Consider the following 20,624-nt stretch of genomic DNA (forward strand, 5'->3'; position numbering starts at 1 on the left):
CTTCTGATTACTGGAGGAGGATCACAGAATTGTTACAAAACAGAATAAGACCATTCTGCCCACTGCGTCTGTGTTGGCTCTCCCAATGAGCAATTCACTTAGTGCCTCTCCTCCATCTTTGCCTGGTAACCCAGCACATTCTTCTTATTCAGATAACAGTCTAATTCTCTGTTGAACCTGCCTCTACCTCACTCCCAGGTAGCCTATTCCAGACCCAAACCACTCGCTGTGGAAAAAGTTTCTCCTCTTGCTGCTTTTGCTTCTTTTACTAATTATGTTAAACCTATGCCTTCTCGTTCTTGGTCCTTTCACGAGTGGGGACAGTTTCACTCTGTACACTTTGCCCAGACCCCTCATGATTTTGAATATCTCTATCAAATCTCCTCTTAACATCTTTTCTCCAAGAACAGCAGCCCCAATCTCTCCAATCTACCTGAAGCTCCTCATCCTTGGAACCATTCTTATGAATCTTTTCTAATAACTTTACATCCTTCTTATAGTGCCATAACCAGAATTATACACAATAGTCCAGCCGAGGTCTAACTAGGGTCTTGTCTAAGTTCAGCATAACCTTCTTGCTCTTGTACTCTGTGCCCCTATTAATAAAGTTCAGGCTACTGTATACTTTATTGACTGCTCTCTCCACCCATCTCTGCACAATGATACATTATTTGATTTATTATTGTCACATGTATTAGTATACAGTGAAAGTATTGTTTCTTGCGCATGGTACAGTGATTAGCACTGCTACCTCATAACACTAGGGACCCAGCTTTGGTTCTTGACTTGGGTCACTATCTGTGTGAAGTTTGCATGTTTTCTCGTGTCTGCATGGGTTTCCTCCCACAGTCTGAAAGAAGTGGTTAGATGCATTGACCCAAACAGGCACTGGAATGTGGCGACGAGGGGAATTTTACAGTAACTTCATTGCAGTGTTAATGTAAGCCTGACTTGTGGCTAATAAATAAACTTTTACTTTATAGACAAACAAAGCATACTGTTCATAGAGAAGGAAAGGAGAGAGTGCAGAATGTAGTGCAGTCATAGCTAGGGTGTAGGGAAAAATCAACTTAATGCAAGGTAAATCCATTCAAAAGTCTGACAGCAGCAGGGAAGAAGCTGCTCTCTAGTTGGTTGGTACGTGACCTTAGACATTAGCAAAGAGGGAAAAATGAAGAACTAAGGAAAGATTGGGGGTGAAGAGTTGGTAAGGAAGATGATTAAAGCACCTCATTGAATTATATAAATTATAACAAGACAAGCTGTGAATATTACTTCAAAAGTAGAATCAAAAGACATAAATGCAAATTAGTGACAAGTTAACTTAGAACAGCACTCAGCCCCAAAATGACACCTGAAATATTGAGTTTAAAACATTTACCTCCCAAAGGAAAGGCACTGGGGTTTCACAAATTACAATCTGTATCAGTGGAGAGTCCCGTGGATTTGAAGGATGGATTTAGCAATAAATGTTGCCTTTTTAAAGAGTGTCTTTCTCAACCTCGAGACTTCCAATAGCCTTTTCCAGTAAATGAACTGATTTTAAACTGCAGGGCTAAATATTCTGTCTCAGTGGGACAGGAAATGCAGCATAACTGACAGGACATCAATAAACAAGGGAGGCAATGGACCTGATGTTCAGTGCACTTACAAAAACAAACACATATTAGGTATCGCACTGAAATGTGCAACCCCTCTAGCTTAACTACTAGAAATGGGAGTCCAACATTGTGCATCACTATTTAGTTAAAGCTGTCTACGAGAAGTTTACATGTTCTCCCATGTTTGCTCCAGATGATCCAGTTTCCTCCCACAGTCCAAAAGATGTGTGGGTTAGGTGGATTGGTCATGCTATATTGCCCCTTAGTGTCAGGGGGATTAGCAGGGTAAATATATGGGGTTACGGGAATAGTGTGGGATTGTGGTAGGTGCAGATTCGATGGGCTCAATGGTCTCCTTCTGCACTGTAGGGATTCTATGATTCAGTATTAGGAGGGTTCCTTTCTCTGGGTTCTTGGACCCAGTGTCATTGTGACAGATTTTCAGTGAAACTTGGTGTTGCTTAGAGTCAGAAATGGTGGAGCAGCTACACTGCAGAATCGAAAGGCACAGCTACATACTCAGCAGAAACAAAACCCAGGACAATACCAGCACGCATTCATATAGTACAAGGAGCTTCATATACTATATCCACTCAGCCTCACAAGGAGTCATGAGGAAACAAGCAAATGCTTGGCCCAGGAAATAAGTTTCAGGAAGGGTATCAAGATAGAGAGAGAGAGAAGCAAAGAGGTTTAGGGAGGGAATCTCAGAGGTAAGGACTCAGATGATCAGAGACAGGGCCACTAATGGTGGGGCACAGAAAGTGGAGATGCATAAGTGGCCTGAATTGACGCAGTGCAGAGATCTTGGAGGCTGTGGGGGCTGGAGGAGGTTAGAGATAGGGAGGGGTGTAGGAACTGGAGAGGGTTACAGAGACGGGGGGCGGTGTAGGGGCTGGAGGTAGAGATAGGGAGGGGGTGTAGGGGCTGGAGGTGGTTACACTCTTTCAGCCACCCCACCACAGACAGGGAGGGGCAAGGCCATGGCAGGTGGAAGTGGGAATTTTTAAATGGAAGAATGGCTGGAGCAGGAGCTTACGTAGATTGGTGGGCACAGACAGTGATTGTTCACCTGAAGTCCCATTCACCAGTTAGATGTACTGAGTGACACAGATTTCTAGCTAATGAAGTTAAACTGCAGAAAGAGAAGTCCAAAGGGAAAGGATCACTCACCTCATCCACGGACACAGGCAGGACTATTCGACTGCAAGAGAAAAAAAATAAAGATCTGAAAAGGGAAGACATCACTTTCCAAATGTTCACACCCTCCCCCGCCTTGCCAATCAGTCTGACAGTTTGTTTTAAATCAGGAGAAAGCTGTTCAATCAAACACACATCCTCACCTCCTCAGCAGATCTTTCATTCTAACAACTCAAAATCTGTCACAAAACCACCACCGTGGCCAACCCTGCAATCCCCTCACCCTTCTCTTAAAGGGGCAAGCCTTGGCCAAGGTGGTATATCAGATATTCAGCCTTACCATTCCGTGCCAGTGTTTCTGCTCCATGAGACCCATCTCACTGCACCTTTCCCCAGATCTTTCCCTCCCTGATGTATTTATCCAGCTTCCTCTTAAAATATTTCGATACTTTTCATCTCCCCCCCGCTCCCCGTGGGAGCGGGTCCCACATTCTCCTGAATTCCTGATTGGATTCATGACTATCTGCCGTTCGTCAGTTTTGATAAGGTCTACACCTGAAATGTTAACATTTCTCTCTGTCTGACCTGCTGAGAGTTTCCAACATTTTCTGCTTTTATTTCAGAATTCCAACACTGTCTGTATGATTCCAGTATTGGGCTCTCCCACAATGGGAAACATCTTGTCTACTGCTGCTCTGTTAAATCACTCTGTTGTTTTAAAGCCCTCTATCAGGTCACTCCCTTCAACCTTCTCTTCCTGAACAGAATCACAGTATTCCACATAGTGCAGGTGGTGGCAAATTGGCCCATCGAGTCTACACCGACCACAATCCCACCCAGGCCCTATCCCCATAACCTCATGCATTTAGCCTAGCTAGTCCCCCCTGACACTAAGGGGCAATTTACCATGACCAATTCACCTAATCAGCACATTGTTGGACTATGGGAGGAGGAACCCCACGCAGATACCAGGAGAATATACAAACTCCACACAGACAGTGATCCAAGCTGGGAATCGAACCCAGGTCCCTGGTGCTGTGAGGCAGCAGCGCTACCAGCTGTGCCACCGAGCCACCCTACCTTCAGGGGACATTCTCACTCTCATTCAGTCACCCAGCCTCTGTGGAGGGGGATCTCTGCAGGCTGCAGCTGCTCCTCCAGTGCATTATCCAAAAGTGAGAGCCTGGAGAGCATCAAACAGGCTATTGGACTGCAGGAAGTATCACAGGCCATCAATCCAACTACCACCCATGTCCACACAACCTGTGAAGATTTACCAGCACAGGGTAATGGGACAGTGGACAGAAATGGGAACTCAATCTTCCATTCCCTAATGTACAGTGAGCGAGGACCTCCTTATACAGACACACCTTGCTGGGCACAACTCAATCACTAGTTGGGAGCAAGAGTTTCACCCGTGTTCTGAACTTACAGATTTTAAACTCGCTCCCTGTGCATCGCTCTATCAGCATTGGGAAGGTGTTACAAACAAGCACACGGAGGCTACACATCAGGGTGAAGACAGACGTCTTGGGTAAACCCAAACTGCTGGAAGGTGTTCACAGCACCCCCTCATACTCACCCACCAACAACCTCACCCCACTGCCATTATTTTGATTTAATTTATTGTTGTCACATGTATTAACCTACAGTGAAAAGTACTGATTCTTGCGCACTATACAAAGCATACCATTCATAGAGAAGGAAAGGAGAGATTGCAGAATGTAGTGTTACAGTCATAGCTAGGGTGTAAAGAAAGATCAACTTAATGCAAGGTAAGTCCATTCAAAAGTCTGACAGCAGGAGGGAAGAAGCTGTTCTCGAGTTGGTTGGTACGTGACTTCAGACTGTTATATCTTTTTTCCGACAGGAGGAAGAGAAAATTAGGGACATGTGATCTCAATAATCATATGACTTGCATGTGACTATAAACTTGCTATGTAAAAGGAAGGCAGAGCCAGCGATTTCTCCAGCTGCTGGAGCTCCAGCTTTCACTGGATAGCACTCATACTCAAGGTTCAACCCTTACTATAGAGATTTGAGCACATAATCCAGACTGATGCTCACAGTACAGTACAGTACAGGGAGCATACCGCGCTGGGGGTAACACAGGTCAGTGCCAGTACACCCCCAGCACTGGCCTGCCAATGGCAAGGCATTGCCAGAGGGTCAGTACTGAGGGAGTGCCAGTTGGTTGGAAATGCAGTTTTATCAGATAGACATTAACCCAAGGCCCTTCCTGCTGTCACAGATGGGCATACAAGGTCCTCATGGCTCCATTTTTTCAAGATTAGGGGAGTTATTATTTGTATGCTCAGCCAATATTTAACCCTCAGCCAACACCTGACCATTTGTCAAATTGCTGTTTGTGGGATCGTGTTCTGTGCAAATTGGCTGCTGTGTTCCTTTCATTACAACAGTGACTACACGTCAAAAAACACTGCACTGACTGAGAAGTGCTCTGAAATGCTCTGGAATTATGCAGATCCTCCGGAAATGCAACTCTTTGTTGGGTGTTTTTTCCTTCCTGTGATTATTGAACAGTGCTGATACTTGTTAGCAGACGCACGGGAAGGAAGTATTTTTAAGATGTAAGGTGGATGTGTCAGTTTTTCCACTAAAATTAGAACTTGTATTGAAAACAACGTGGCCACATCCTTACCTGGGCCAAGTCAGTGGTTTCTATTGGATGACACGAGACTCTGACATTTAATACTACTGCAGTACGGGTGTTAATGTCACCTCTGCTGTGTAGCAGCTTTACACAGGCACCGCTATCTGGTGATACACTCCACCAGTCTCGAGGAAGCACTATGCAGGAGTGGAGATTGTTCTAAGAATAATAACAATTTTTTTTATTTGTTCTTGGGACATGGGTGTCACTGGCTGGCCGGCATTTATTGCCCACCCCCAGTTGCCCTTGTTCAGAGGGCAGTTGAGAGTCAACCACGTTGCTGTATGTCTGGAGTCTTATGTAGGCCAGACCAGGTAAGGATGGCAGATTTCCTTCCCTAAAGGTCATTAATGAACTAGTTGGGTTTTTCAGACAATTGGCAATGGTTTCATGGTCATTAGCAGATTCTTAATTCCAGATTTTTTTTTTGAATTGAATTCAAATTCCACCATCTGCTGTGGTGGGATTCGAACCTAGGTCCCCAGAACATTGGCTGAGTTTCTGAATTAATAGTCTAGTGATGCTGCCACGAGGCCATCACCTCCCCAAAAAAGTCTGTGTTAAATAACTGGAAAGCCACTCTAGCTTTAAGATCAGGTCTGTTAACCCGACCTCTTTCACACTGCTTCATCATTATCATCGAGTGTGAGGTGCAGGATTTCCATGGGTCCTTGTACCAGTCTGCAAATGCCCCTGTAACTCTTAGCAAACCCGTCAGCTGGTGACCCTCAGACACTGTACAAGGCTATTCGATACAAGGTTGATTGGGTTGGGGGGGGTGGTCAAACAGGGGGTTGCAGGAAAGGTAGCTGGGGGTCAGGGAGTGGGTCGCAGGGACACAAAGTCACAAGGCTCGACCCCATCAGCAGACAGCAGCCAGTATTCTGCTGACTGTGAGTCACTCGCTTTACCATCCTGGTCACTTCCTGCCCAGCTCCTCCCTACAGCAAGCGAGTAAGAGTAGAACTAACCATTGTTCATACATCAACATCTGATTAAAAGACTAAAATTCTATTTACTCAAAAACGCAAACAGGATCTGGTGCTGATGTAGCAAATCCATCCAATCAAACACTTCATTGACAGCCAACCCAACAAGCAGGGGAGAGGCCATTCAGCCCTTCCAGCCTGATCCACCATTCCACACGATTATAGAATCCCTACAGTGCAGAAAGAGGCCACTTGGCCCATCAAGATCTTACCCAGGCCCTGTTCACCCTCCCCCCCCCCCCAACCCTGCATATTTACCCCTCCTGGAACACTAAAGGGTCAATTTAGCATGGCCAATGCGCCTAACCCGCACATCTTTGGAGTGTGGGAGGAAACTCACGCAGACACTGGGAGAATGTGCAGATTCCACAGTGTCACCCAAGCTGGGAATTGAACCTAGGTCCTTGGTGCTATGAGACAGCAATGTTAACCACTGTGCAACCCAATTAGGGCTGATCTTCACTGCAATTCCCCAAGTCTCGCAGAATACACAAATCATCAATCTGAGTCCAGAACATACTCAATCATAACTACCCACGACTTTCTGGGCTGGAGAACACAAAATATAATCCTCCAATTGGAACATTTCTCCTTCCTTCAATTGCTGAGCTCCTCAACCTGAAAGAGAGACCCTATGTCTCAAACAGCCAGGCTTTCACTGTGTATGCACACACACACACTGTCCCCCATCAAACACTCCCAGGACACGTACAGCACAGGGTTAGATACAGAGTAAAGCTCCCTCTACACTGTCCCCATCAAACACTCCCAGGACAGGTCCAGCACGGGGTTAGATACAGAGTAAAGCTTCCTCTACACTTCCCCATCAAACCCTCCCAGGACAGGTACAGGGTCAGATCTCAAACAATGATGAGACAGAGCAGAGGAATGAGATAGAGAATCTGATGAACTGGTGTGATGACAATGATCTCTCCCTCAATGTCAACAAAATTAATGAGATTGTCATCGACTTCAGGAAACGTAGTGGGGGACATGCCCCTGTCTACATCAATGGGGATGAAATAGAAATTGTTGAGAGCTTCATGTTTTTATGTGTCCAGATCACCAACCTATCCTGGTCCCCCCATGCTGACACTATAGTTAAGAAAGCTCACCAATGTCTCTACATTCTCAGAAGATTAAAGAAATTTGGCATGTCAGCTACAGCTCTGACAATTTTTACAGATGCCCCATAGAAAGCATTCTTTCCAATTGTATCACCACTCGGTATGGGCTCCTGCTCTGAGCAAGACCACAAGAAACTACAAAAGGTCATGAATGTAGCCCAATCCATCACACAAACCAGCCTCCCATCCATTGACTCTGTTTACACTTCCTGCTGCCTCGGCAAAGCAGCCAACATAATCAAGGACTCCATGCACCCCGGACATTCTCTTCCATCTTCTTCCATTGGGAAAACGATACAAAATGAGGTAATGTACCAACTGACTCAAGATCAGCTTCTTCCCAGCTGCCAACAGGCTTTTAAATGGACTTGCCTTGCACTAAATTGATCTTTCTCTACACCCTAGCTATGACTCTAACATTACATTCTGCACTCTCTCCTTTCCTTCTCAAAGAACGGGATGTTTTGTCTGTATAACGCGCCAGAAACAATACTTTTCACTGTACACTAATACATGTGACAATAATAAATCAAATCAAAGCACAGGGTCAGGTACAGAGTAAACTCCCTCTACACTGTCCCCATCAAACACTCCCAGATCAGGTACTGCACAGGATTAGATACAAAGTAAAGCTCCCTCTACACTGTCCCCATCAAACATTAAGAAGTCTCACAACACCAGGTTAAAGGCCCACAGGTTTATTTGGTAGCAAATGCCACTAGCTTTCAGGGCTCCGCCCCTTTGTCAGGTGGGGGGCCCACTCACCTATAAGCATACAGAAGGTGAAGTCGTATGGGACCCGAGGTGAGCTGGTAAGATGGATATAAAACTAGCTTGGGCATAGAAAGAGTAGCAGTGGAAAAGTACTTTTCTAACTTGTCTGTGACAAGTGGTGTCCCACAAGGAGCAATGCTGAGCCTCTTGTTTTTTTTATATATATATATATACACACACACAAATGATTGAGGAAAATGTAGATGATCTAATTAGTAAATTTGCAGATGACACAAAAATTGCGGGAGTAGTGAACACTGAGGAAGATTGTCAGAGGATACAGCAGGATATAAATTGACTGGAGACCTAGGCCAAAAGATGGCAAATGGAATTTAACCTGGATAAATTAAGGTGATGCGATTCGGAAGGTCTAGTGCAGAAGGAAACTATGCAGTAAATGGTAGAGCCCTTAGAAATATAGGCATGCAGAGGGATCTAGGCGTGTAGATCCACAGTTCCCTGAAGGTGGCAACTCAGGTGGACAAAGTGGTCAAGTAGGCATATGGCATGCTGGCCTTCATCAGTCAGGGCGTTGAGTGTAGGAATCGGACAATCATGTTGCAGCTGGATAAGACTTTGGTTAGGTTGCATTTGGAATATTGTGTACAATTCTGGTCACCACACCACCAGAAGGATATTGATGCATTGGAAAGGGTGCAGAAGAGATTTACCAGGGTGTTGCCTGGATTGGAGAATATGGGCTACAAAGAAAGGTTGAACAAACTTGGATTGTTTTTATTGCAGTGTCGGAGGATGAGGGGAGACCTGATAGAGGTTTACAAGATTATGACAGGCTTGGATACAGTGGATAGTCTGAGTCTTTTTCCCAGGGTTGAAAGGTCAATTACTCAGGGCCATAGGCTGAGTGAGAGATGGGGAAACTTTAAGTGATACAAGGGAAAAGTTTATCAAACAGAAAGTGGTGAATGCCTGGAACACGTTGCCAGAGGAGATGGTGGAAGCAGATTCCACAACAACGTTCAAGAGGCATCTAGATAGATACACGAAAGGAGGGGCCATTGTCATCCTGAAATGCATCTCTACATCACAGATACATGAATAGCAGGGAATAGAGGGATATGGACAACGTAAGAGCAAGAAAATATTAGAGAGGGATCTGTGTTGGCACAGACTTGGTGGCTGAAGGGTCTGTTCCTGTGCTGCACTATTCTTTGCTCTTTAGGCTTAGATGCCTTTGTTCCTGAATCACAAAACCAACAATGCAGGTACAGCAAACAATTAGGATGACAAATGGCAGGATTTGAGGACAGGAGTAAAGAAGTTTTGCTACATTTGTATAGAGCCTTGGTGAGTCCACACCTGGAGCAGTGTGGACAGTTTTGGTCTCCTTACCTAAGGATGGATATACTTGCCATAGAAGGAATTCATCAAGGGTTCACAGACTGATTCCTGGGATGGTGGGGTTATCCTGTGAGGAGGGATTGGGGAGATTGAGCCTCTAATTCTCTAGAGTTTAGAAGAATGGAGAGATTATTTCAAAGACACAGAAAATTCTTAAGGAGCTTGATAGAGTAGATGCAGAAAGAATGTTTCCCTGGCTGTGGGAGTCTAGAACCAGGGAACAGTTTCAGAATAAGTGGTCAGCCATTTCGGACTGAGATAAAAATAAATTTGTTTATTCAGGTTGCTGGATCTTTGGAATTCTCTATCCCAGAGAGTTGTGGAGGATCAGTCATTGAGCATATTAAAGACAGATTGTAACTTTCTAGATATTAAAGATATCGAAGATAAAGGGATATGGGGATAGTGTGAGAAAATGCCATTACGGTAGAAAATCAAACATGACTTTGCTGAATGGCAGAGCAGGCTTGAGGGGCTGAATTGGCCAAGTCCTGCTCCTGTTTTTGATTTACTGGATGTGGGCATCACTGGCGAGACTGGCATCTATTGACCATCCCTAATTGCCCTTGAGAGGGTGATAGTGAGCTGCCTTCTTGAACTGCTGCAGTCCATGTGTTGTAGGTGCACCCCCAGTGCAGTTAGGGAGAGAGTTTGAGGATTTGACCCAGCCACAGTGAAGGAACGCTGGTATATTTCCAAGTCAGGATGGTGAGTGACTTGGAAGGGTCTGCTGGAGGTCCTTGTGTCTGCTGCCCTTGTTCTTCTAGATGGTGGTGGCTGTGGGTTTAGAAGGTGCTGCCTAAAGAGTCTTGGTGAGTTGCGGCAGTGCATCTTGTAGATAGTAATAGCAGTGTGTACTGAATGTTGGTGATGGAGGGAGTGGATGAAGGTGTTGGATGTGGTACCAAGCAAGCAGCTACTGGATGGTGTGGAGCTTCTTGAGTGCTGTGGGAGCTGTACCCAGCCAGGCCACAGGAGAGTATTCCATCATACTCCTGACTGTGCCTCATGGACAGGCTTTGGGGACTCAGGAAGTGAGTTACTCTCCACAGGATTCCCAGCGTTTGACCTGCTCTAGCCACCACAATATTTCTTTGGCTAGTCTAGTTCAGTTTCTGGTCAATGGGAACCCCCAGGATGTTGATAGTGGGGGATTCAGCGATGGTAAAGGCATTTAATACCAAGAGATGATGGTTAGACCCTTTCTTGTTGGTGATGGTAGCTGCCTGGCATTTGTGAGGCATGAATATTACTTGCCAGTTATTAACTGAAGCTAGTTATTGTCCAGGTCTTGCTGCATTTGGACATAGACTGCTTCAGTAACTGAAGACTCCGAAATGGTACTGAATATGGTTGCTGGTCTCCACTTCTGACCTTATGATGGAGGGAAGGTCATTGGTGAAGCAGCTGAAGATGGTTGGGTCTAGGACACTAACCCCGAGGGACTCCTGCAGTGATGTCCTGGCACTGAGATAATTGACCTCCAACTACCACAACCATCTTCCTTTGTACCAGATATGACTCCAACCAACGGAGAGTCTCCCCAGCCCCAACCCTCTCTACTATCAAATCCTTTATGCACGAGTGGCATGGTGGTTAGCACTGCTGCCTCACAGCGCTGGGGCATGGGTTCAATTCCCAGCTCGGATCACTGTCACTGGAGTTTGCACATTCTCCCGTATCTGCGTGGGTTTCCTCCGGGTGCTCCGGTTTCCTCCCACAGTCCAAAGATGTGTGGGTTAGGTGGATTGGCCATGTGAAATTGCCCCTTAGTGTCAGGGGGACTAGCTTGGGTAAACGCATGGGGTTATGGGGATAGGACCTAGGCGGGACTGTGGTCGGTGCAGACTCGATGGGCCAAATGGCCTCCTTCTGCACTGTCGGGATTCTATGACAGGTTGGAAAAATGCAGTTAAGATTGGAACTCAATGTGCTTTTGAACTGTCTTTATTTCAAGGTAGAGAAAGGAAGAACAGGAATGAGTGAAGCAGTGATTATACAGGACAGAGATTGTCAGTGCAGGGGTTAATAGCAAGATGCTGTGTGTGACTCAGAGGTGTGGATTTGCAAAGAGATTGGTTGTGTGGAGGTGCTGCATCTCTCTCAGTCTCAGGGTAGGGTTAGAATGGCAGTAGGGAATATAATAATATATTATCAATACTAATATTGACCATGTTCTGGCTGCAATCAAAGTAGCAACAGAACCTCTTTCAACACACAGGCAACATTGAGAAAACACAACTTAGCTTCCAATACAGGAGAAACGGGGAGAGCAGACATCAAGAATTTCACAGCACAGATTCTGTGCATGACTCAACATCAAGACCTTGGCAAAATTTCAGTCTTCCCTGTCAACGCTGTAACCAGTGGCACATAACAGCAGAGTACCAATCCTGTAACAGCTTCTGAATGAAGCATTATAATGTAGAATCCAGAGCTTTCCTTGTACATGTGGGTTTAAAGCAAACACGCAAACCATTGCCCACCGCAGTCAGCCTCAGAGGTCACTAGGAGCTGGTGTATAGTGGCTGGATAACCAGCTCCACTTGGGTGTGGTCAGTACCACGAGGGGGAAGAAGGTCATTGCTGCCTTCAAAGACAAAGGTTCACTTCACCTTTCACAATCTCAGCATTTCCCAAAGTAAGGGGACATGATGGCCTCATGATATTATCACTAGACTATTAATCCAGAAACTCAGCTAATGTTCTGGGGGCCCAGGTTCGAATCCCATCACAGCAGCTGGTGGAATTTGAATTCAATTAAAAACAAAATCTGGAATTAAGAATCTACTGATGACCATGAAACCATTGATGATTGTCGTAAAAACGCATCTGGTTTACTGACGTCTTCAGGGAAGGAAATCCAGTCTGGCCTACATGTGACTCCAGAGCCACAGCAATGTGGCTGACTCTCAACTGCCCTCCAAGGGCAACTAGGGATGGGCAATAAATGCTGGCCCAGCCAGCGATGCCCATGTCCCACTGGATGAATATTAAAAAACTTTGACGGCCAATGAGGTCCATTTTGAAATGTTGGCACCTTACCATATATCCAAGCTCCCACAAACAGCAACGCAACAACCACCAGACCATTGCTGATTTGTGATGTTGACAGAGGGAGAAATATTGGCCAGGACACCAGGGAGAATTCCACTACTCATCATCCACAGAACGCCCTTGGGTACCCACGAGGGGTTAGCTGGGCAATGCCTCTGCTTAAAGTCTTACCAGGAGAGGTGGCGGGGGGGTTGGGGGAAATGAGGAAGTAAAGAGAGAAGTAAAAAGAGACGATGTGATACTAAACTGCAATTATCTAAGACCGATCTCTTTGACCAAGCTTCCAGTTACCTGTCCTAATATCTCTGAACATCACCCAGAGTCACATTTAACAACAAAGAACAAAGAAAATTACAGCACAGGAACAGGCCCTTCGGCCCCTCCAAGCTTGCGCCAACCATGCTGCCTGACTGAAGTAAAACTCCCCATCCTTCCAGGGACCATAGCCCTCTATTCCCATCCTATACACGTAGTTGTCCAGATGCCCCTTAAAAGTCATTATCATATCTGTTTCCACTACCTCCCCTGGCAAGGAGTTCCAGCATCCACTATCCTCTGTGTAAAAAAACTTGCCTTGTACGTCTCCTTTAAACCTTGCCCCTCTAGAAATTGACTCTTTCATCCTGGGAAAAAGCTTCTGACTATCCACTCTGTCCTTGCCTCTCAATCTTGTAGACTTCTATCAGGTCACCCCTCAACCTCCGTTGTTCCAGTAAAAACAAATCATGTTTCTCCAACTTCTCCTCATAGTTAATGCCCTCCGTATCAGGCAACATCCTGACAAATCTTTTGTGCCCTCTCCAAAGCCTCCACATAGTTTGATAACTGATTCCCATGAAACATGTTGGGATGTTTCAATATATTAAAGTCACTCTGGAAAGAGTTGTACAAAAAAACATTTTAAACAATCTGCAAAGAACATGGGGCAAAGTCTTTTCTTTACAAGTATGCAACAACACTGAGGCGGTGTGTACACCTGTAAGGTTTACCAAGAACAACAGCACAAAGTGAGTGTCCCTTTGTGGAACAGCAATGTTTGATCAACAAATTGCTGTGGTTGTGTTAGACGTTCAGCAGTGGGCGGATGGATTATTCACTGTCCTGGAATGGGCTCAAACACAACAGCATAATAGAACTGTTCCTTCCAAAACTGGGTGTGTCTAGGGCAGGAGCTGCACAGTCCCAGCACCTCTGGGTGCTGTGGTTTCGTCCTGCACTTCAAAGATGTGGGGGTTAGGTTGATTGGCCATGCTAAACTGACGCTAGTGTAAGGGGATTAACAGAGTTAATACGCGGAGTTACAGGATGGGACTGTGGTCAGTGTAGACTCAATAGGCTGAATGGCTTTCTTCTACACAGTAGGGATTCTATGATCTATGAACATTGAGGCACAGTACTGATGGGGACAGGTCTGTCACTGTATAACACTGGGATACAGTACTGATGGGGACAGGTCTGTCACTGTATAACACTGGGGTACAGTACTGGTGGGGATTGTCTCACTGTATAACGGGTACAATACAAGTGGAGATGGTCTCACTGTATAACACTGGGGTGCAGTACTGGTGTTGACGAGTCTGTCACTGTATAACACTGGGATACAGTACTGGTGGGGACAGGTCTGTCACTGTATAACACTGAGGTACAGTACTGGTGGGGATTGTCTCACTGTATAACACGGGTACAGTACGAGTGGAGATGGTCTCACTGCATAACACTGGGGTACAGTACTGGTGTTGACAAGTCTGTCTCTGTATAACACTGGGGGACAGGTCTGTCTCTGTATAACACTGGGGTACAGTACTGGTGGGGACAGGTCTGTCTCTGAATAACACTGAGGTACAGGACTAAAAGGTGCTAAATTGGGGAAAGTCTAATTACAACAATATTAGGCAGGAGCTGAAGAATGTAGATTGCGGTCAGATGTTTGAGGGCAAATCAACATCCGACACGAGGGAGGCTTTCAAGTGTAAATTGATAGGGATTCAGGGCTGGCACATTCCCATAAGGATGAACGATTAGTATGGCAAGTTTTGGGGATCTTGGATAACGAGAGATATTTTGAGCCCAAAGGAAAGGGAAGCATTTGTCAAGGTTAAGAGGCTGGGAACATACGAAGCAAGTGTGGAATACAAGGAAAGTAGAAAGAAATTTAAGTAGTAAGAAGGGCTAAAAGGGGTCATGAGAAAGCATTGGCCAGAAGAATTAAGGAAAATCCCAAGGCTTTTTACACATATATAAAAAGCAAGGGGGTAGCCGGGGAGAGCGTTGGTCCACTCAAGGACAGGGGAGGAAATCTATACGTGGAGTCAGAGGAAATGGGTGAGGTATTAAACTAGTACTTTGTATCAGTATTCACCAAAGAGAAGGAGTTGGTGAATAACGAGTCTGGGAAAGGATGGGTAGATAGTTTGAGTCATGCTGAGATCAAAAAGGTGGTGGTATTAAGTTTCTTGAGAAACAGCAAGGTGAACAAGTCTCCGGGGCCTGATGGGATATACCCCAGAATATTGAGGGGGGGGAAGTTGCTGGTGCCTTGAGAAAAATCTTTGTATCCTCACTGGCTACAGGGGAGGTCCCAGAGGATTGGAGAATGGCCAGTGTTGCTCCTTTGCTTAAGAAGGGTAGCAAGAATAATCCAGGTAATTACAGGCCGCTAAGCCTTACATCAGTGGTCGGGAAATTATTGGAGAGGATTCTTCGAGACAGGATTTATTCCCACTTAGAAATAAGTGGACGTATTAGTGAGAGGCAACATGGTTTCATGAAGGGGAGGTCGTGTCTCATGAGCTTGATCGAGTTTTTCGAGGAAGTCACGAAGATGATTAATGAGGGTAGGGTAGTGGGTGTTGTCTATGTGGACTTCAGTAAGGTCTTTGACAAGGCCCCTCATGGCAGACTGGTGTAGAAGGCGAAGTCGCATGGAATCAGAGGTGAGCTGGCTACGTGGATACAAAACTGGCTCAGTTAAAGATGACAGAGGACAGCAGCGGAAGGGCACATTTCTGAATGGAGAGCTGTGACAGTGGCATTCCTCAGGGATCAGTGCTGGGACCTTTGCTGTTTGTTATGTACATAAATAATTTGGAGGAAAATGTAACTAGATTGATTAGTAAGTTTGCAGATGACACAAAGGTTGGTGGATTTGCAGATAGCGATGAGGATACAGCAGGATATAGATCAGTTGGAGTCTTGGGCGGAGAGATAGCAGATGGAGTTTAATCCGAATGTGAGGTAATGCATTTTGGAAGGTCTAATACAGATAGGAAATATACAGTAAATGGCAGAACACTTAAGAGTATTGATAGGTAAAGAGATCTGGGTACACAGATACACAGTTCACTGAAAGTGGCAATGCAGGTGGAGTAGTCAAGAAGGCATGAAGACAAGCATGCCTTATCGCCTAGGGTATTGAGTTTAAAAATTGGCAAGTCATGTTGATGCTTTATAGAACCTTAGTTAGGCTGCACTTGGAATATAGTGTTCAATTCTGGTCGCCACACTACCAGAAGGATGAGGCGGCTTTGGAGAGGGTACAGAAAAGATTTACCAGGATGTTGCCTGGTATGGAGGGCATTAGGTATGAGGAGAGATTGGAGAAACTTGGTTTGTTCTCACTGGAGCGATGGAGGTTGAGGGGAGACCTGATAGAAGTCTACAAGATCATGAGAGGTGTGGACAGAGTGGATAGTCAGAAGCTTTTTCCCAAGGTGGAAGAGTCAATTACTGGGGGCACAGGTTTAAGGTGCGAGCAGCAAGTTTTAAAAGAGATGTAATGTACGAGGCAGATTTTTTTACAGAGAGTGGTGGGTGCCTAGAACTTGTTGCCAGGGCAGGTAGTGAAAGCAGATAAGAACATAAGAACATAAGAAATAGGAGCAGGAGTAGGCCATCTAGCCCTTCGAGCCTGCCCCGCCATTCAATAAGATCATGGCTGATCTGTTGTGGCTCAGTTCCACTTTCCCGCCCTCTCCCCATAACCCTTAATCCCCTCTCTTATCAAGAACCCATCAACCCGCTTCTTAAAAATATTTAGCGAGGCAGCCTCCACCACTTCAACGGGCAGAGAATTCCAGAGATTCACCACCCTTTGAGTGAAGAAGTTCCTCCTCAACTCCGTTCTAAACCGCCTCCCCTTTATCTTGAGGCTGTGCCCCCTAGTCCTACTGTCTTTTTTGAGCGGGAAGAGTCTCTCCACCTCTATCCTATCCAACCCATTCATCATCTTATACGTCTCAATGAGATCTCCCCTCATTCTTCTAAACTCTAACGAGTACAAGCATAGTTTATTCAGCCTCTCCTCATAGCTCAATCCCCTCAACTCCGGTATCAGCCTAGTAAACCTCCTCTGCACTCCCTCCAGGGCCAAAATATCCTTGCGCAGGTGCGGCGCCCAAAACTGCACACAGTACTCCAGCTGCGGCCTCACCAATGCCCTATACAGCTGCAGCAAGACCTCCCTACTTTTATATTCAATCCCCCTCGCTATGAAGGCCAGCATCCCATTCGCCTTCCTGACCACCTGCTGCACCTGCAAGCTGGGTTTTTGCGACTCATGCACAAGGACCCCGAGGTCCATCTGCACCGTCGCCTGCTGCAGTTTTTCGCCACGTAAGTAATAGTCCTTCCTACCATTCTTCCTACCAAAGTGGACCACCTCACACTTGCCAACATTAAATTCCATTTGCCATTTCCTGGCCCATTCGCCCAGCCTATCTAGATCCTTCTGCAGACTCTCCACACCCTCCGCACAATTTGCCTTTCCCCCAATCTTGGTGTCATCAGCAAATTTCAACACCCTGCACTCGGTTCCCTCCTCCAGATCATCTATATAAATGGTAAATAGCTGAGGCCCCAGCACCGACCCCTGGGGCACCCCACTAGTCACCAACCGCCAATCCGAATAGCACCCATTGACCCCCACTCTCTGCCTCCTATTTGACAACCAATCCTCTATCCACGCTAACACCCTACCCCCAACTCCATGTCCCCTGACCTTCTGCAATAACCTCTTGTGAGGTACCTTGTCAAACGCCTTCTGAAAATCCAGAAAGACCACATCCACCGGCTCTCCTCTATCCACAGCCCTAGACACATCCTCATAGAACTCCAGTAAATTTGTCAGACACGACTTCCCTTTAATGAAACCATGTTGCGTCCGCCCTATCAAGCAATTCCCTTCAAGATGCCTCGCAATTTCCTCCTTAATGACGGATTCTAACATTTTACCTACCACAGACGTTAAACTAACCGGCCTATAATTCCCCGCCTTTTGCCTGGCACCCTTCTTAAACAACGGCGTAACATTAGCCGTTTTCCAATCTTCCGGCACTTCCCCGGAATCCAGCGACGTCTGGAAAATAACCACCAAGGCATCCACTATAACCTCCGCCATTTCTTTCAGAACCCTCGGATGCATTCCATCCGGTCCTGGGGACTTGTCCACAATCAGCCCCTCCAGTCTGTCGAGCACCACCTCTCTAGTAACAGTAATGTCATTAAGACCCTCCATTCCTACCACCTTTCCATCTCTAACACCCGGCAAATTATTCACGTCCTCCTCCGTGAAGACAGAAACAAAAAAGTTATTCAAGACCTTAGCCATATCCCCATCCCCTACCACTAGCTCCCCTTTCTCATCCTCTAAAGGACCAACGTTCACCCTAGCCAGCCTCTTCCTTTTTATATATTTATAAAAACTCTTGCTATCCTTTTTTATATTAAGTGCTAGCCCAGCCTCATAGCTTCTCCTACCCTCCTTTATCAACTTCTTTGTCAATCTTTGTTGACATTTAAACCTTTCCCAATCCTCTTCTCGCCCACTGCTCTTAGCGACTCTAAATTCCTCCGCTTTTAATTTAACACTTTCCTTCACCTCCTTCGTTATCCACGGCTTATTAGGGTACTGAGTTTCAAGGGGCATCTTGACAAGTACATGAATAAGATGGGAATCGAAGGATATGGTCCCTGGAAGCTTCGGGGGTTTTAGTTAAGTCAGGCAGCATGGTTGGAGCAGGCTTAGTTAGTGGGCCGAAGGGCTTGTTCTTTGTACTGGTGGGGACGGGTCTGTCACTGTACAACTCTGGGGTACTGTACTGGTGGGGACGGGTCTGTCACTGTACAACTCTGGGGTACTGTACTGGTGGGGACGGGTCTGTCACTGTACAACTCTGGGGTACAGTACTGGTGGGGACGGGTCTGTCACTGTACAACTCTGGGGTACAGTACTGGTGGGGACGGGTCTGTCACTGTACAACTCTGGGGTACAGTACTGGTGAGGACAGGTCTGTCACTGTACAACTCTGGGGTACAGTACTGGTGAGGACGGGTCTGTCACTGTACAACTCTGGGGTACAGTACTGGTGGGGACGGGTCGGTCACTGTACAACTCTGGGGTACAGTACTGGTGGGGACGGGTCGGTCACTGTACAACTCTGGGGTACAGTACTGGTGGGGACGAGTCTGCCGCTGTATAACACTGGGGTACAGTACTGGTGGGGACGGGTCTGTCACTGTATAACACTGGGGTACAGTACTGGTGGGGACGGGTCTGCCGCTGTATAACTCTGGGGTACAGTACTGGTGGGGATGGGTCTGTCACTGTATAACACTGGGGTACAGTACTGGTGGGGACGGGTCTGCCGCTGTATAACTCTGGGGTACAGTACTGGTGGGGATGGGTCTGTCTCTGTATAACACTGGGGTACAGTACTGGTGGGGACGGGTCTGTCACTGTATAACACTGGGGTACAGTACTGGTGGGGACGGGTCTGCCGCTGTATAACTCTGGGGTACAGTACTGGTGGGGACGGGTCTGTCTTTGTATAACTCTGGGGTACAGTACTGGTGGGGACGGGTCTGTCGCTGTATAACACTGGGGTACAGTACTGGTGGGGACGGGTCTGTCACTGTATAACACTGGGGTACAGTACTGGTGGGGACGGGTCTGCCGCTGTATAACTCTGGGGTACAGTACTGGTGGGGACGGGTCTGTCACTGTATAACACTGGGGTACAGTACTGGTGGGGACGGGTCTGTCGCTGTATAACACTGGGGTACAGTACTGGTGGGGACGGGTCTGCCGCTGTATAACACTGGGGTACAGTACTGGGGCTGTGTTATGCTCACAAATCTTAATGCCAATTCCTTGCCGGAAAAAACTGGGAATAGTTTGGGGATCATGGAAACGGTCGATTGTTGTAGGGCTACTCAGCGGGGAAGTTGAGACATTACAATCTGATATTATGCAGCAATGTGGCTTTGTGTCTAACAATGTCAGACACGCTGGAATTTCACTTTCATTATTAGATTAGTAACTTAAAGGCCTGGAGCCATGATCCAGAGACACCACTTCAAATGATGGACCTTTTAAACTGAGCTAACTAAATAAATCACGAAGTATCTCGATAACAATACAGAATTCCTGGGCTGTCAGAACCTCCCCTGGTTCACTGCCTGCTTTAAGTTCACTCTGCTTACCCCTCTGGCACTAATGTGACTCCACACCCACAGCAATGCTTGTGACTCTTAACCACCTGTCTGAAATGCACAAAGTCACTCACCACCACCTTCTCAAGGGTAATTAGGGCTGGACAATAAATGCTAGACTCTTCAGAGATACTTATATGACCATAAGACACACAATCAGGAATAGGCCATTCAGTCCATCGAGTTTGCTCCACCATTCAATGAGATCATAAGAAATAGGAGCAGGAGTAGGCCATCTAGCCCTTCGAGCCTGCCCCACCATTCAATAAGATCATGGCTGATCTGTTGTGGCTCAGTTCCACTTTCCCGCCCTCTCCCCATAACCCTTAATCCCCTCGCTTATCAAAAACCCATCAACCCGCGTCTTAAAAATATTTAGCGAGGCAGCCTCCACCACCTCAACGGGCAGAGA

At 46.3% G+C, this 20,624-nt stretch overlaps 1 protein-coding gene across 1 annotated transcript in view; it reads right to left on the minus strand.

The window, feature by feature from the left end:
• pitpnaa (phosphatidylinositol transfer protein, alpha a) overlaps positions 1-2,964 on the minus strand; it is a 43,578-nt gene extending 40,614 nt beyond the window's left edge. The window contains exons 1-2 of the mRNA XM_080211044.1: positions 2,945-2,964; positions 2,775-2,805 (exon numbers count right to left, since the gene is read on the minus strand). Of these exons, the coding sequence (XP_080067170.1) occupies positions 2,775-2,805; positions 2,945-2,964 (51 nt within the window). The remainder of the gene's footprint in view (positions 1-2,774; positions 2,806-2,944) is intronic.
• Positions 2,965-20,624: the final 17,660 nt, after the last annotated feature.

The sequence above is a fragment of the Carcharhinus amblyrhynchos genome, chromosome 23 (genome assembly GCF_965287045.1).
Source record: "Carcharhinus amblyrhynchos chromosome 23, sCarAmb.v2.hapA, whole genome shotgun sequence".
Classification (NCBI taxonomy): Eukaryota; Metazoa; Chordata; class Chondrichthyes; order Carcharhiniformes; family Carcharhinidae; genus Carcharhinus; species Carcharhinus amblyrhynchos.